This window comes from Oxyura jamaicensis, chromosome 13 (genome assembly GCF_011077185.1).
Source record: "Oxyura jamaicensis isolate SHBP4307 breed ruddy duck chromosome 13, BPBGC_Ojam_1.0, whole genome shotgun sequence".
Lineage (NCBI taxonomy): Eukaryota > Metazoa > Chordata > Aves > Anseriformes > Anatidae > Oxyura > Oxyura jamaicensis.
The window spans coordinates 8,756,647-8,773,123 of record NC_048905.1 but is presented as its reverse complement, the minus strand read 5'-3'; the positions used below and the strand labels follow the sequence as shown (position 1 = coordinate 8,773,123).

At 44.0% G+C, this 16,477-nt stretch overlaps 1 protein-coding gene across 2 annotated transcripts in view; it reads right to left on the bottom strand.

Moving 5' to 3' along the window:
• The window catches only part of UBTD2 (ubiquitin domain containing 2), a 58,868-nt gene extending 44,983 nt beyond the window's left edge, over nt 1-13,885 (bottom strand). The window contains exon 1 of one of the 2 annotated variants that reach the window (XM_035338688.1): nt 13,733-13,885. In XM_035338688.1, coding sequence (XP_035194579.1) covers nt 13,733-13,802 — 70 coding nt within the window. In that variant the 5' untranslated portion in view covers nt 13,803-13,885. Of the gene's footprint in view, nt 1-10,326; nt 10,485-13,732 lie in introns of those variants that run through there. The other variant, XM_035338690.1, reaches the window with a different exon arrangement.
• Nucleotides 13,886-16,477: the final 2,592 nt, after the last annotated feature.

Sequence of the window (16,477 nt, the reverse complement as noted above, 5' to 3'; positions counted from 1 at the left end):
AGCAATATTTAGGCACTACTAGCAACAGAGGCTATTAAAAATAACCAAAAAAGCAGCAAGAAACAAGAGATTCCTTTGCTGTGAGAAGAGCGATCTTTGCTGGGGTATGTCCAAGATGAGCAAATGCAAAATATTTAGAAACGGGTGGAAAAAAAATCACCTAGAAAGAATAATCCACATTTCGTGTTCGTTTCATGCTACACCTGAAAGATTGATTTCCCCTATTCCGAACCAACTTCTATTTTTATGACCGAGCTGTAATTCCCCTCCCCAGATCTCAGCGTTTTCCTCTCGGCTATCACAGAATAGCTTGTGCCTTCTGATTCATTTGGTATGAACTCAGTAAAAAAAGGAAAACGGACCAGTATTAGCCAGAAATCTGTCTTTTTCAAAACGTCTATTCCTAGATAGCGAATATTTGCCAAGATTAGATTTTCTAAGCACCTATACTGAACATGCCTTGATGTCACACACCTCCTCTTCCCTTCTAACCCCCTACTCTTTAGATAGTTGCAAAAATAATGAAAAGCATTAAATTTAGACTGAGGCAGGCATAACTATTTTTAATCTAATTTTCAAGGCAAGGATCTCTTTAATCTTCCTGTAGTCCTTAGAAGCAATATAAAATATTTGCTGCCCAAAACCATTCACTGAATTATCCTAAGACACATTTTGTGGAGTCAAAACAGCATTGGCAGGAATTGGATTTCAGTGAGGTTCTTTGCAGGTGTTGTGTTTTTTTTTTAATAAAAAAAGAATCAGGTGCAGATGGGGACAGGTACAGAGAACGGCCCCCACTTAAAGAAAACTGTAGAAGAAAATCTGCCATACTGCCAAAACTTAGGCTTTCATCTCCTACTGCAAGAAATGGATTTCAGACCTAAACTGAAAAGAAAAAAAATCCCTCTTCAGAAGAAAGCGAAGACAGAATCCCTTCGTATCCAGCAGGAATATACACAGCTTCGGGGTTCAGAATCAGAACAGAAGGGTGGACCACCCTGCTCCCTTCCCTGCTTCCCTAAATCATTAACTAAAAACATAAGAACTCCAGATTATTTTTTTAAACAAACACAAAATTTACCAAAAAAAAGTGTTTTCTTCTTTTTTCTCCTCCCGAAGATGAAAGCCCATCAAATATTTGATGATATTATTAGATTATGGTAAATCCATCTGGTTTCTGAACGTGTATAGAAACAAAAGCTGAAAAACAGCAACAGAGCAATTTCTGGCATTTACTTTGCCAGTAACTGGAACAGCAGGATCAGATCCAAACTGTCCCAAGCTTTCAATCCAAAGGGCCATCCCAAGGAAACAACCGCAGCATGTGTGTTTTCAGCGGGCAAGCTGCTTGGAAAAGCTAATCCCAGAACATTTAAAGATGGGTCAGTGAAGTGCCTGGCACTCAGTTAATCAATGCCAAGTGCATTTCCAAAGAGCAGATAATAATGTAATATCAGCCACAAAGGGAAGAAAAAAAAAAAAAGAATGTGCATAATCTGAAGGTTTTGACCTGCGTAAAAGCTAAAGGTGAGCATGAGAAAAATGCACCAGGAAACGTTCATGTCTACACAGCATTCACCAGAGCTATCCTAGCTGAGAACAGCCCATTCATATGGGCTCATTTTTTAGCATCAACACTGACTTTCATACATAATAATCTGCACTAAAATATCTTGTTAGAAAATACTTGCTTTCTGAGAAACTGTGTGTTTTATTTCTTAGCTTTAAATATGAACAAGTGAATCTGCACTGGAACATGTCCAAATCAGAAGAAAAGAAGTGGTGCAGATACCCAAATCCGACTTGCAAAGCAAGAGTTGCTCCAGATGGAAAAAAATCCTCATATTAATTTATGATAATGAAAAGAAGACGTGAAGGAAGGAAGGGTGACTGCACTGAGCAGTTAGAAGCAGACTTTATCAATGGAAGATGAATTCAGCTTGGAAATTTGGCAGGAAGAGCAACCAGATAGTGACAGCATACTTGAGTAGGCAAACCTGGAAAGAGTTTAAGAGAAGATTAGGTCGGCTGGTACTGGGAATATTCTGCTTGACACTGCACTGAACTAGAAAATACAGATGCCTCTGCCAGCACTGCTATCGTGGACTTTGTACAACCTCGTATAAATATGAAACGTCATTGCTAAAAAAACACCAACAAAAAACTCTCATTAACAGGTTTGATAATCAAATAGCAGCTTTCACAGTGTCTCTCTCCATGTAGTTTGCCAAAAGACATTAACAAGGTAGGACACTTGCAGGAACCGAAACACTTCCTCCCCCACCCTCAAGTATCTATAACATTTTCCTAACTAATGTGGAGCTTAATGCAAATTATTAACTCCTGGTAATAAGTTTCCACCACAAAAAAGATAAAATGCTAATGCTGTTTCTTCCACAGTTCTGCAGCATTCAGTTTCCCCCAGCCCCCTAGAATATAATTGACAAAGAATGTAACTGGAGTGAAAAAGCTGCACTTGCATTCCTAAAATGTAGTGAAACACCTCACTTCTTCGGGATGGATAAAGCCAGAAAAGTGACATTGCATAAGTGAACAGTTAAACTTGTTTGTTTTCCGATCCAGTATTTTGAGGAAGTTGTGGTAAGTACTGTTTTAACTATGTTTACATATAAATTATTGAGAAAAAGTTGTTCCCTGAGAACTGATCATGAGTGATCACATCCTGGGGCTGATGAAGGAAACGGGGAGAGTGAAAGAGGCCACCCACTGTGCCCATGCCATCGCCACTCCTACACATAAGCTAGCTCCCAGCAATGGGGTGGGCACAAGGGTCGTTTCTTTCAAGGTTTACCAATTACCATAACTAATGGTAAATAAGCCAGTTAAGAACATTTTATCAAGATGAAAAGATCAGGAACCAAAATGTTTGCTTTTCATCAGACCTATTTAACCAAAAAAAAAAAAAAAAAGGGTATGGATGCTCAGAAAATGCAGAAGTCGCTTCCAAGAAACCTGCAAGGCTGCAATCATCAGACTGAAGTCTTTGGGGCCAGTACTGTTCCTTTGGTTCCATTTATTCCATATCCATTGGCTTGCCCAACAAAGACTCAGTCTATGACTACTAAAATAGCGTAATTCCATCTGTAAGCACAGTTTCCCCAAAGAAATCCATTTTATACGAGAGCAATAGGACAGAAGCCAAGAGAGCACCGCAAGGTCGCAGCAAGTCACGAAACACTGGAGTTTTCCTTTTGGCAAGGCTTCTGTCCCTAAGAAACTAAACGTATGAAAGCTTTTGGAAATCTGCGTTTGGACAAATGGCATCATTTACATAACGATCTCTGCAAGGTGGTAATGGCCTAGGCAGCTCTGTCAGAGTTTAGGAGCACCAGATGTTTCCACAGGGTTCATACCATTTAAACACATGAAAATAGCCCCAGTATAGTTGAACTGGTTTTAGAGGTTTATAAGAAAATAAACTGTTTACTGGATTGTTTTTCCTCATATTGAGGAAAATAACCACACTTTTGAGTCTCTACCATGTGTTACAGTTTGAGGACTGGAGGGTTCCTTACACCCGCAGGACCCTCACGCTGGTACCGCCTCGCAGCGCCGATCCGCAACATTCACGCGCTCTTGTTCTGACAGTGCTGCTGCTCCTTTCTTCTCCCAGAGGAGAGACTAAAACTCTGTATTCCCTCTTGTTCCATTCCGAAGGCGTTTCAGCTAAAGCCAAAAACTGAGTCTGTAGTATTTTTGGAGCTATTTTTGTGCTGTAATATCAGTGCAGCAGCTGAAGTGCCTTGGATACGTACAATGAACGCGTTTGTTTCAGCCGCGTTAAGACAGTGATGGAACGTTGCATTAAGTACCATCAGCGTGAGGCTATACAATACGTGACTGATTTAAAGCATGTGACTTTAATCAAGCAATGTGATTTCAATACACATGCGGTTTTCCATTGGAATTCAAGCTGTTTTGGCACCAGAACTCGTTTTCGATTTGGATAAAGATACAATGGAAATATACAGATGTGAAAAACTGACATACAAATGAGTGAGTAAGAAAACTTATCTGCAATGAGCATTTAAACTTGTCTTAGAATAATATCAGATATTGATAAGGACTTTACACAACATACTGCTATTCAATAATTGCTTGTATTTATAGCAACCCGTGTTCTTTTAATGTAGCTCTCTAAGCACACAGCAAAAAAAATCTTTAAAAAAAAATCAGTCATGCATTTTACTGAGCCAAGTCATCAACATGCAACTCAAGTCGGTTCCAATTCTTTTAAAAATATAAGTTTAAATAGATATTTGACAGCTTTCCCCTTCTTCACCCCTCAAAGTGCTAACCCTCAGCTGGGACCCGCGATTCCACCAGCCACTCAGCGGGTATGCTCGCTGCGTGCATTTTGTGTGCGCTACAGACACGCGATGCAAAGGAGGAGATCTGCTCACCCTTGGGACATTCTGATCACGTCCCCAAGAGGCAACCACACCAAATGCGGCAGCAGCGAAGGATGATGCTAGTGAGAGGTGTGAAGGACTGGAGCGCGAAGCTTCATCTGAACGTATGCTCAACTACCGCTGCCACCAAATATAGCTTCCTGAAGAATGCATCCAGCAAGCCCGAGTGAAATTGTTCGTCCAGCCTTCGGATACTTTCCTCAGACACTAAACCTTGCTTCCCATTCATACTTCTTGCCCCTTGCCTCCTCACCATCGCTTCAACCTGTGTGCTGCGGATCAGCCACCATGGGTGAGTGGGGCAGCAATGTGCTGCCACGTCCCGAGGCACGAGCATCCCTCCCCAGGGCCAGCAGGGCCCTGCATAGCTCAGCTCCCAGGGAAGACAGGGGAACAGTGACTCTTGTGAGAAGGGCTCCAAAATGTTTGCTGGGCGAGAGCCCAACCAGAGCCCAGCACGCTGCACTGAAGACATTATTTTGACGCACGCAGCTTTTGCTTACACCACAGATTAAGCAAATGCATCTGAATATGCACTGAAAGCATTAAGTTCAATGCATGACATACGCAGCGTTTCTCTATACCTCTGCCAAGAAATATTTGGTGCGGTACATGCAACGCGTGTGAATTAGCGATTTTTACTTCAACTATTTACCTTTTCACCAGACAGACATTATCCTGCAATTGCCAGTATTGTACAGTAGACTCAGTCGCTCAAACAGCAGCACGTTGCCAAATAAAAATTGGCAGGAGAAAATGGCATTCACCAGCTGCAGGTACTATCCGATGTTTTGTAGGTAGTCTTTTATAAAAGACTGTATTTATCCCTACAGACAAGGAATCACAGGAGATGATAGTTCTGCAGCAGAAAAATAAAACGACAAAGTAAATGCCAGGAGAGATCCTTCTCATGGATCCGGAGCGCCCTTGATCACAGCATGAGAGCAAAAATTGAGTTCCAGAATTGAATTTTAAAAATACAAAGGTAACAAGCTTCCAACCCCAAACTATTGTGCTCTGCTCCCGATGCAATTTCAGGCCCTGGGAGTATTCTCAAAGAACACGCATCTCTAATGAGAAAAAGGTGAAAAATGACAGCAGACAATGTAGGAAGGCAGCACTCCAAGAATTATTTACAGTCGGTACAATTATTAGGAATTCTTGTACATTAAAAGTTATGAATTATAAAATGTTTATAATGAACGGTATTTTAGTTATTTATTGAAAAGCATCAATAACAGGAGATTAATCATACCAAGGGTAAACATTCCCTGTGAAACATGAAATATTAACATGCAATCTAAAGCATTATAGATTACAGGCTATTTCATGGAAATGTTTTTCCCTGGGCAGAACCTGTTCTCACTGAAAACTACTGAAGTAGTCTTCACTACCATTTGTAAAGGGCCTTCTCTTTCATGTTTGGGATTGTAGGAAAACCACATGATAGATCATGCAGCAACTCCCCAACCCTCCTCTCCTCTACCTCATCTAAAGCACAAGGATGTCTTTATATACACACACGCATAAAAAAATCCTTCATCACATCTGAGTTTCTACAGAAGGGAAGATTCATTTCTTCAAAACCATGCCTATCTCCTCCCACAAACGGCTTTCAAGCAGTGCTTTGAATTTTTCCTTTTAAATCATGTTCACTGAGGAGGTGGGGAGAAGGGAATAGAAAAGGACACTGGGAAAAAGAAGAACGGAGGAGCTGTAAAAGTGGTCCAATGCACAAGCACAGCAGCAAGGATCCCCCCCTCTGTATTTGTACTTTATGAAGTACAATTTTGCATTGCTTTACATTAGCTCCTAACAGGTCAAATGGACGTACAACAACTGCAAATTCATTAGCTGCATGTATTAGTGGCTCTTGCACTTATCACCTGCAGAATCTGCAGTTGCTCTGCATCTCTGACTACTGTGAAGTCTCCGGATGACAGGCTGCTTATGTCATTTTAAATATTTAAGGTAGCCTAAGAGACTCTAGCACCATTCAATATTTGAAACGCGGTTCCATTTATTTCAAAGGCAGGAAACAGAGGAAAAACCATTTACACAGTTTGCACTGCCCCCATCTTTTGGCCATCACTCATTTAAACAAACCTACTCGAAGCCTGCCAGGAGTGAGGGCGACTACCTGGTACCAGCTGGGAGATCAGCCCAAGGTCAGCAAGAGGCAGAACATGTAAAGCTCAGGCTCCAGCTGAACCTTAAACCACATCAGACATCCTGCATATTTTACTGCACACAGGTCAAGACAGTGAACTATCATGTTACGCTATGCTATAGGTGCTTGCCGTGGACTGTACGAGCAGCGTAATGCGAGCACCCGGGCGGCTGTTGGATGTGCCGCTCTGCCAGCTGCTGCTGGTCTTTGATAAATCAGCATGAAGCACTGAACTCTGTTCTGCACTTTCACGCTGAAAATGCAATAACGATGTGAGGGAAAAAGCTTTTTCTTAAAAATAAGCAATCAATCCTCTATTTCTTCTGCTTCTCAAGCAGTGGAACATTCCTGTTCCTCTGAATCTTAGATTTCGGCCAGATAATTTCACCTTTTTTTATTCTTCCTTCTACTCTACCTGCTTCGCAGAGCGGGTCACCTCGCTGATTTCGGGTAACTCAGTCCTGCCCCTCTCCCACACCGAGCGATGCCCACACCAGTCTCCTACTGCTGTGGCACAGCTGATCCCCCGGGAAACCAGTTCAACATTCCGTGTCCTTGCTCCCGATGCAGATCCACCTGTGCCGCGCCAAGTCCCCGGCTGCAAAGTCACAATGCAAACTCCAAGGGCTTAGCATCTCTGTGAGTAAATAGAGCCCGTAGGTTTTCAGTACGCAGAGCAAACAGATGACTGAAAGCCCCGAGTATACGCACGTAACACTCTCATCGCCCTGGCATCTACCCAAGGTCAGCCACCTTTCAGCACACTTACGTTCAGCATCCCAAATGGGCAAGGCATCCCTGAGTACTGCCTCAGCAGCCTGCTGACTGTTTTTACTATGATTAAAATGACTACAGCCATCTAAATGGACTTGCTTTTAAAACTAGATATAGCAACATTCAGAGAGGCTTAATTTCATAGTCTGGCTTTTGCAAAAGAAAGAGGAGACCCACAGGGCTTCCAGCTGGAAGAATTATAAACCAAACCTCCACAAGCTACACCCTAAGCACCCGCATGTAGGAAAGATGAAAGTGAATCAATGGCTCCTGCCTTGAAGCTGACACTTCAGCAACACGCATCCAACAGATACCACGCATGGTCTTCTCCCCCCTGCTTTACCCTGGCTGCTGGGAGGCAGGATTCCCTGCAACAGGGACGCCACCAGCTCTGAGAAAGGGAAGCTTGGTTCTGCACACTCAGCTGGACCTCTTCTCATGGACTATCCCGCCAGGAATGGAAATCAAGTCTTTGCTGCATTTTATTTCAGAGTACTTTGGAAAGCCACGAGGCATGGCAGCAGGTACTGGTACCTGGCCTCCGCAGGACAGGATGTCTGTACCGCCCCATCCAAGCTCAAAAAGTCATCTGAATCTGATGAGAAAGAATTGGGAGGATCACAAAGCACCTACTGGCCCTCAAACCATAGCTTCCTGTGGCCGGCACAAGCAATTTGCAAAATTACGTGTTTATTTGTGTGCGTGTGTGTATATATATGTATGAATATATATGTATATATAAAAATACAAGCACACGTACACCATTTAAGAGGAAAAAGTAAATGAAGTATGAGAATTTGCATCAGAGCAGTCTGAATTTTAAGGAAGTGAAGGAGACACAGCAAACTAGTAACAACTGCCTAAAAATGTAACTGACAAATACACTGTTAGCCTACAAGACGGGGTGCAAGTGCTTTTTACATAAAGCCCTTTAAGCAAAAAAGGATTGTGATACTCAAAAACAAAGGAATAATTGTATTCATTGCTTGAACAGGGTCATGTGGTCAGAAGTTCTTCAGATTCAGTTATATATTTATTTTTAAGAGTTGGGTAACTAGACCAGCTGTGGCTACCTTGATCCTTCCTTGCACCTGCAAGACTTGCTGCAATTGTCAAGACTTAGCTATAAGGCAGATCTTTATTTCTGGCTTCAGTTGCATTATAACTTGTGACTCATAAATTGTATTATTCAACATTGATATGAAAAATAATAGCGATCATATTACCCGCTGTAATAAGAGTGGATTGCTGACTTTGACTTTATTCAAACAGAAAACAAATAGTATTTTCCATTTATCAAAAAATCTCCAATGCACAAAGAACATTCAATTTATTATATTTAATATTCAGGGAGGGAGGATTTCATTGCTTTCAACACTGAAATCCCAAACAGAGAAATTAAAACAAATCACTTCATCTAGAAACCAAACAAACAATTACATGGAGGAACAATGCCAAAAAGGAAACAGAACAGCTGCATTAGTCAGCCCTTATTAACAGCACGAATAACACCTTATTTCATTTGCTACCAGTTACTTGTTATCACCTGAAAAACAAGTAAGGTCTCTTGGGTTAAAAATGAAAAGTGCCATACCAACAAAGTGATATTCGGGTGCTCTCTGCGCTAGATATGCGGATCCTACCCATCCCAAGCAGGCTGTGGGTGCCCAGCCCTTAGGAAGCCAAGTCATTCATTAACAGCTACTTTTTATTGCAAAGTCCCGATAAAAAACACACACAGTGCTGTGCAAATCACGAGATTACAGCAAGTTGTGAAAACCATCCTAAGCTTTCCTTATTATTCCTGTTTTTTAGGAAAGCCACAGTAAGCCGTAACGCCTAATGCCAGCTCTGAATTCAGCGTTATGTTTGCAAAAACATATCGAGCACCTTATTTCAGGGTTGCATTACAAAACAGCAGGAACTACCTGAAGTCTAGAACAACCTCCTTTAGGTAACAGCAAACTCCCAGGAAGGTGTTACGTGCTGGCACGCGCTACCCACAGCTTGCAATCAACAGCCAAAACACTGCAAAACGCAATCTGGGAGATTCTTTGTATGCTGATACGTGGGGTCCGCACCAAATGCTCTTAACTGCTCAGTCATAAGAGCCTTGTTTAAAAACCCTGCGCAAGCTGTGCATAGGCCCACTGTACCAGTCCAATTGTGAGCAACCAATCTGACTACTTAATATGCAAATTCCCTTGGTCAGCCTGCCGTAGAGGCACCATGAAAGCAGTTATTGTAGCTTCAAATTAGACATGTGATGTGCAGCATTACACAGCACTCCGCTGAAAATATTTAAGAAACTGTTGTCCAGTTACCAAAAGCAGAGGTCAAGCTTGGCATTTGGCTTTCTAGAGCTTAATGAAGCACCAGTACTGTATCAAATACCGCAGGAAGAATTTACGCTTCTAATATATTCTGGTGTGTCACTCAGATGGGCAGACCTATTTCCGCTTGTTCCTATTATCACTGCTGGGTGATAGGGGCAGCAGTAAAGAAGACAAATTTCAAACAGAATCATCGTCTTTTATAAGAAAGAATAGCGATAAGAGCTCCAACAGGCAGGCTAACATCACATCAAGAGCACAGCAGCAATCAGACAGCTGCGGCCAAAAGACTTAATCTATAATGACTTGTCATGCCTGCGCTTCGAGACATTGGATTTCCTGCCCTTTCGTTACTCCACACAAATAACTGTCTCGCTGAACTTTACGAAGTCAGACAAAGTAATATGCAACTTATAATAGGGGAGAGAGCTTACCAGAAGAAAATGAACTGGTTCGTTTTTCTCCTTTCCCTTCACAAACTTCCCACTCCTCCCCTCCAAAAAGATGAAAAGAAATTTAAGAAGAGACCTCCGGAAAGGCCCTGCATGTGGGAATGCAAATTCCCTGCTTTATGCTAAACCAAACATAACCTGATAAGCTGTTAAACCATACGTACAAGCACAACGCATACTTCTCCAGCTGCTAACTCCTAACCCAATGCTTCGATGCTTTTCTTGAACGCACAACTGAAGAAGTCCCACAACCTGTAAGCGGTCAGAGAACAGCTATGTCTCCCTCCAGTCTCTGTCCTGCAGAAATTCAGTCCCCTTTGACAAGGCACAGCAAGTAGAGATTGGTTGCTTGGCTCCTGAAAGCCTGGAATATCTGATGGGAGACAGCTGAGCTAAAGTGATGGGGAAAAACACCTGTGTCTATAAAGCATATAACAATAATCTTTTATTGTTCTTTTATCTCCTTTAAAGAGTCACCAATAAATCCATCTCATCATCTAGGACATACGCACACGACAATACAGCTCTGCTGGACTATAATGCACCAAGCTCTGAGACAGGAACTTTCCCTCTAAATACAGCAATATTCTATTAAAATGAAAACTCACTAAAAAGAGCAGTGATAATGAAACAGCTGGTATCAATCTGAAAAGACCATTTCATTTCCAGCAAGATGGGCAAAGCGGCATCTGCTTAATTCTTGTTAAGTAACAGACTCCTCCTGCTTTGGTCAATGGGAGCAGAGACGTGCAGCGAGCTGGTACACATGTAGGAGAGCTTGGTGTGTTTGATTAACTCATTCTTACACTCAGAGACACGCCAAGTACATTAAATAGTTCTCTGGGTAAATGCAAGCATCTCTCTGACCTTGAAAAATACCATAGGAAAAGACAAAGGAACAGCACACGGTCCGGGCACTGCCAGCTCTGCTGAGCAGCAGGGAAATAACTCGAAGTGCCAGTGATTGACAAAAGGACCAGGGACAGTATCGGGATGTGACAAATTCTCATCTCAATTCCAGTGATACAATCTAGCAAGATTTCACCAGCTCCTCACAGCACCGTAATAGATTGAGACTGGTATGAATTACACTTGACATCCGGCTCCCACTTTTATGCAACATCAAGCATGCCATTACTATCTAATCAATGTCACAATTGCTTGTAGTTCTTTAAAAAACTCTCCTGTTCTGGAGGGAAAAAAAAAAAACAAAGCTCCCCCAAAGCAAGTCTATCACTGGCAATGTTCTGGCTATAACTGAGATGTTTCTGTTCTTAAAACACCTTCCTGAGATTTACAAAATGATGCAGCCCTGCTGACTGATAGCAATTTGAAAATGATTACACCGCACTAGGTCACAAAACAGGAGTTGGAGGAAATAACCCTTGTATTGGAAACAGGAATAGGCTGCCCTTCTGTCCGGCACTGGGCTCAAAATCATGTTCACTTGTGCTTCAGCTGTTTCCTTTTCTGGTGTCTTGAGACATAAGCTCCCTCCAGAGCTCAAGTCAGACTTCATACTTAGCATAGGCACACACACAAAGAATTTGGACATCTAAGGATTGGTGAAGGCTGGACTTCAACGTCTCAGGAATTAGATTAATAGATGTACTGAGGTTCCTGCACCTTAATACCCTCCTCCCCTTTTTTGTTTCCTTTCAGAGAAGCAAGAACAGATACGCAACATTACAAAACAGGCTATTGCACACTGTACCTCATTGTTTAAGACAGTCCTAAGAAGCACGTAATTCAACCGAAATTTCATCACTTCTCACTTCAGCAAGACAACCTTAAGGAACATTATCCTTAGAGCATGAATCAACATGAGCCAGCTGACATGCATTTTGCATCTCTTACATCTTGAAAAACCCAGCTGCTGTTCTAATGCACCAAGTACAATAGGTTATTTAACCCAAAAGCTGTAGCGTGCCATGCCATGTAAACACTAGGCAGTAACATGCTCTGAGTAAGTCTACCCGGGACAGCAATTTTGAGACAACTTCGACAGAAACTGCCTAGCTCACACACTACTGAGTGCATAATAAGACAGCATTACTATTTTACAACATCAGCAAAATTCTGATTTCTTTCCCCCATCTCATTCATCGGACATCACAGGGAAGATAAGAGCGAGGAAATTAAACCACAGCTATTTCTGTGACATGATCTCACCTCGCAACACCTAGCTACTGAAGCAGGTCTCTGAAAAATTGTCTGCACAGCTTTTAATGCTATTTTTTGGGTAAGATTTTACAGGTATGTCACTATTCCTTCCATTCTTTTTCCTTGACATCTAGTATGCTCTGGTCCCTTACTCGCTCTTGTCTCTTACTGGTTGGTAAGTTTGCTTAGTACCGATGTAGTTCTTAGGTAACTTGCCTTAAAAAAAAAAAAAGTGGGGGAAGATTAAGAACGACTTACGTTAGGCAAAGCTATAAGATTCCTTTTAATGTCAATGATGTGATTAAATCCCACACATCTGGACTTCCTGGTATTTCTGTGAACTATGTATCTGGCATTAATCAGCAGGTGGCTGCCTCAGATGTAAAAGCTGCATTTTTTGGACATTACGGAATAGCAATAAAGTCACTGCTGTGACAGAACACCCATCAGCTGGGCTGTCTGAGGTAAAAACAGACCAATAAATAATAGTCTGTAAGGTACAGAGGAAGATGTAGATCTAGGTCAGCAGTTTTCAATCTGAAATCTGTGGACCCTGCACGTGTGAGGACTACTTAGATAAGTGTCCTGTTGGAAGGCTGACTTTACGCGACTATACAGCATACAGAGCTCTGCTGGAGAACATCAGGGGTCCACAAACCTAAGACTGAAAAAGCGAATGCTCGGACATTTAGGTAGAGAAAAACAAAGTCTGAGGCCACTTACAGTGCAGAAGTGTTTCCACACAGGCTATGCTTGCTAAGGAGGTGTGCACTTGCACATGAGCGCGCACACGCTGCTCCAGCATCTGAAGTCCCTGGAAACCGACTATTTAACACGGGTGATCCAGGCTAGAGGAAAGCATCCATCTTCCTCGGAAAGAATTAAAAAAAAAAAAAAAAAAAAAAAGCCCAACCCACAGCAGTGCCAGGACCCAAGTTATCTGAAGAATTATTTCCCACACACCACAAGGAGCTGAGCCCAAGGAAAACAAAGTTTGGGAGCCCTGGGCAGGCCGTTCCCCCAGCCCGTGTTTATTTCCCCAGCACCGGGGCTTGGGGCGGTGGGGGGGAGCTTCGTCCGCGCTCCCTCGGGGCACCGTGGGGCAAACACAGCTCCCTGCTCCCGGCTCCATCCCGGGACGGCTCCCGGCGAGCGGGGACCCCCACGAAGGGCTTCGAGCACCCCGGTCCCCGCAGTGCCCTCCCCGGGAAAGTTGCGGCCCGGCCGGCCGTGCTTCGGGGAGGGGAACCGGGCACGGCGCCCCGAGCCCAGGGGGCGCAGCGCTGCTCCCCCCCGGCCCCAGCCCCGGCCCCGCCGCAGGCCCCGGGTCCCCGCACGGCTCGGTGGGCAGCCAGCCCTTTCCTCCCTCCTTCTTTCCCTCCCCTCCCTCCGGGCCCCGGCTCTCACCTCCGGTGCCGTCCGAGTTCTCGTTGAGGCTGCCCGAGGAGTCGTGGTGGGAGCCCACACACCCGCCCATGGGGCCCGCAGACCCGCCGCCCTCCGCTCCCCTCCGCTCCGCTGCCGCCCCCCCACCCCCCTCCCCCTGGAGCCGAGCTCCGCCGCCGGCCGGCCGGGCAGGCGCGATGGCTCCGGAGCCGCCCCCGAGCTCCGCAACACCGCCCCCGGGGCGCGGCCTGCCTCGCACCGCACCGCTCCGCCTCCGCCGCCGGGCCCCGGCTCGCCCCGGCCCGCTCTGCCCGCAGCCCGGCCCGGCCCGGCTCGGGGTAGGCCGCGGCGGAGCCAGAGGCCGGGCTGGGCCCGTCCCCACCGCCCAGGCGGCGCGAGGCGAGGCGCGGGGCCGGGCGGCGGGCAGGCCGCGGGGCTTCGTGTGGGGAACCGGGGCCGTCCCCGGCTTCTCGCAGCCCGCAGGGTCCAGGCCCAGGGGTCGTGCGGGGCCTGCCCTGACCTTGCTTTGCAGTTCGGGGCTTTCCTTCCCTGCCTTTTTCCTATACCGTTTACATTTTTACATAGAAAGTACACACACACACGGATAATCTATATCCTCCTAATAACACCTCAGTGTTAATAGCTTGCCAGTTTAAATTAAAAACAACGCTAAGCAAAAATACTGCCTCGTGGCCAATCAGGACTTGCCTTCAATCCTCTGAGAAGAAAAGTTTGCTTTTTTTGTGCACTTCATGCCCAAAGAGGTTATATTATTTTAGTAGCAATCTCACTGTGGAATTACGGCTCGTGCACTGTCAGATGTACTGTCACTCTTAGAAACAGCTAGCAATAAGTCAGAACATTGAAAAATGGAAGCAGACGCTGCAAAAAATAAAACATTATAACAGACTGAGCTCTGGGTTCCCCTATGTTCTGCAGTCCATTTCTACCATTAATTTTCATATGTATTCTTCATGCTGGAAGACCAGCCAACCTTTGGGAAGATTCCTGGGTCAATAATTAAAATCCCAAATGTATGAGATAATCTGAGTGCAACAGGCTGAACACGTTATCATCTGAGAACGAAATGACATAGAGCCGGCTTTGTGGGCCCAAATAGGAATGTCATGAATGCTAAAAAAATGTGGGGAAAGATCATGAGAATCTGCCCACATTCACACTAATGACAAGAAAGGCAAAATTTTATTTTCTGTGAAGAACTTTAAACCAGAGAAGGGAAACACATAGCACTCAAGTTGCTTGAGCTTTCTTTTCAGCTTGTATCTGCAGGCCACACAGGTTGTTTGCCTGAGCGTACACAGGTATATTTAAAAGTATGCTGGGTACGTGTTTTTTTGTTGTTGTTGTTTGTTTGTATTGAATATAATTTGTTCAAATTGTAGAAATAGAGAATAAAACAAAGGATGTTTGCAATTTTTCATGAGAGTGTAACTGTACAGAGAGAACGCATGAACTGCGCTTAGGTACTGGGAGGGCTTCTGCAGCTGGCTATCGTCCTGCCCAGTCAGATCCCAAAGACGGCTGTCAGTGAAGCTGGTGGGGGTGAACCAGAATGTGACTCTGTTCCATCACGGGGTGGCTGCAGGACAGCAAGCTGGCGTGGGAAAGTACGTCCACCCTGACACAGCAGTCTGCATTGCAACGACACATTGACGCATGATGCTCTGAATACTTGGTACTAAACCCTTTCATTAACTACCGTGTTCTCACACATGCACTGTATTTAGTACATAGGAGATATATGCATGTATTAGTGTGTATAGAAATATTCAAATTAGCCAGGGTCAATATTTACTGCTTCACCCCGTGTATCTGGATGCAGTCGCAATGTACTAATAAAGTACAGAAGGCAAACAAAAGCTTTTCCTAAACAGATGATCTATTTTGAAGATTATACTCCTCAAAGTACGTTTCATGAGAAGCAGGGACTAAGCTTTGCAATCTTAGTTTTTGCACTCTAATATTGGCTGTGCCCTAGATATCCGCTGTGGCCTTGGACAAGTCACATAACCTTAATTGCTCTATTTCTGTCAGTGGATTAATGTTTGTCTACCTATCTCCTGGGATATGGTTAGGATTAATTAATTCTTACTCTTCATTACTTGTTAACTGCCTTCAATCTGTGGGATGTAAAACACTTTGAAGATCCGAAGTGTCATTTCACAAATTAGATGGTGTAATGAATTGACTATTCCATGCAGGTGCAATGACTCTGTATGGTTGGAAATTATTCTTTGTAGGCCATAAGCCCTACAGTGCTAACCACTAAAGAATCTTCTTTTGGCATAAGATGCTAGTGGACTGTGTGTTGTACTAGGAGGGTCAGAACAACAGGGTTCCTGACCCAGGGAATGAAGCATCTGGACAAGTCCTAAGTGATTCTACATTTGCATTGTCAGGGTTATTTTCCTGTACATTCCTATACATTCAAACATTTCATGCACTTCACCTGGCTTTGTTTCCAACTGGAATCTCACTGTTTGCTTGCAGTCAATGGCAGTGGTTTATGCCATCACGTGATGATACAGTATGATAAATCCCTGTTCTCTGATGATTCATCTCTGTGTGGGAACAAGAATGAGATACTGACGAATTGCACCAGGGCTGAAACTTCTGTCTCAGGCACCAACATTTTGATTTTTATCCGTGCTACCCAGGACTGTAGTATCAAAGTCTTATCACTGTAAGTGAAAGTCTGCCCAGATCTCTTTCATCCTCCTTTGACAGATGGGAAAGGGAGACACA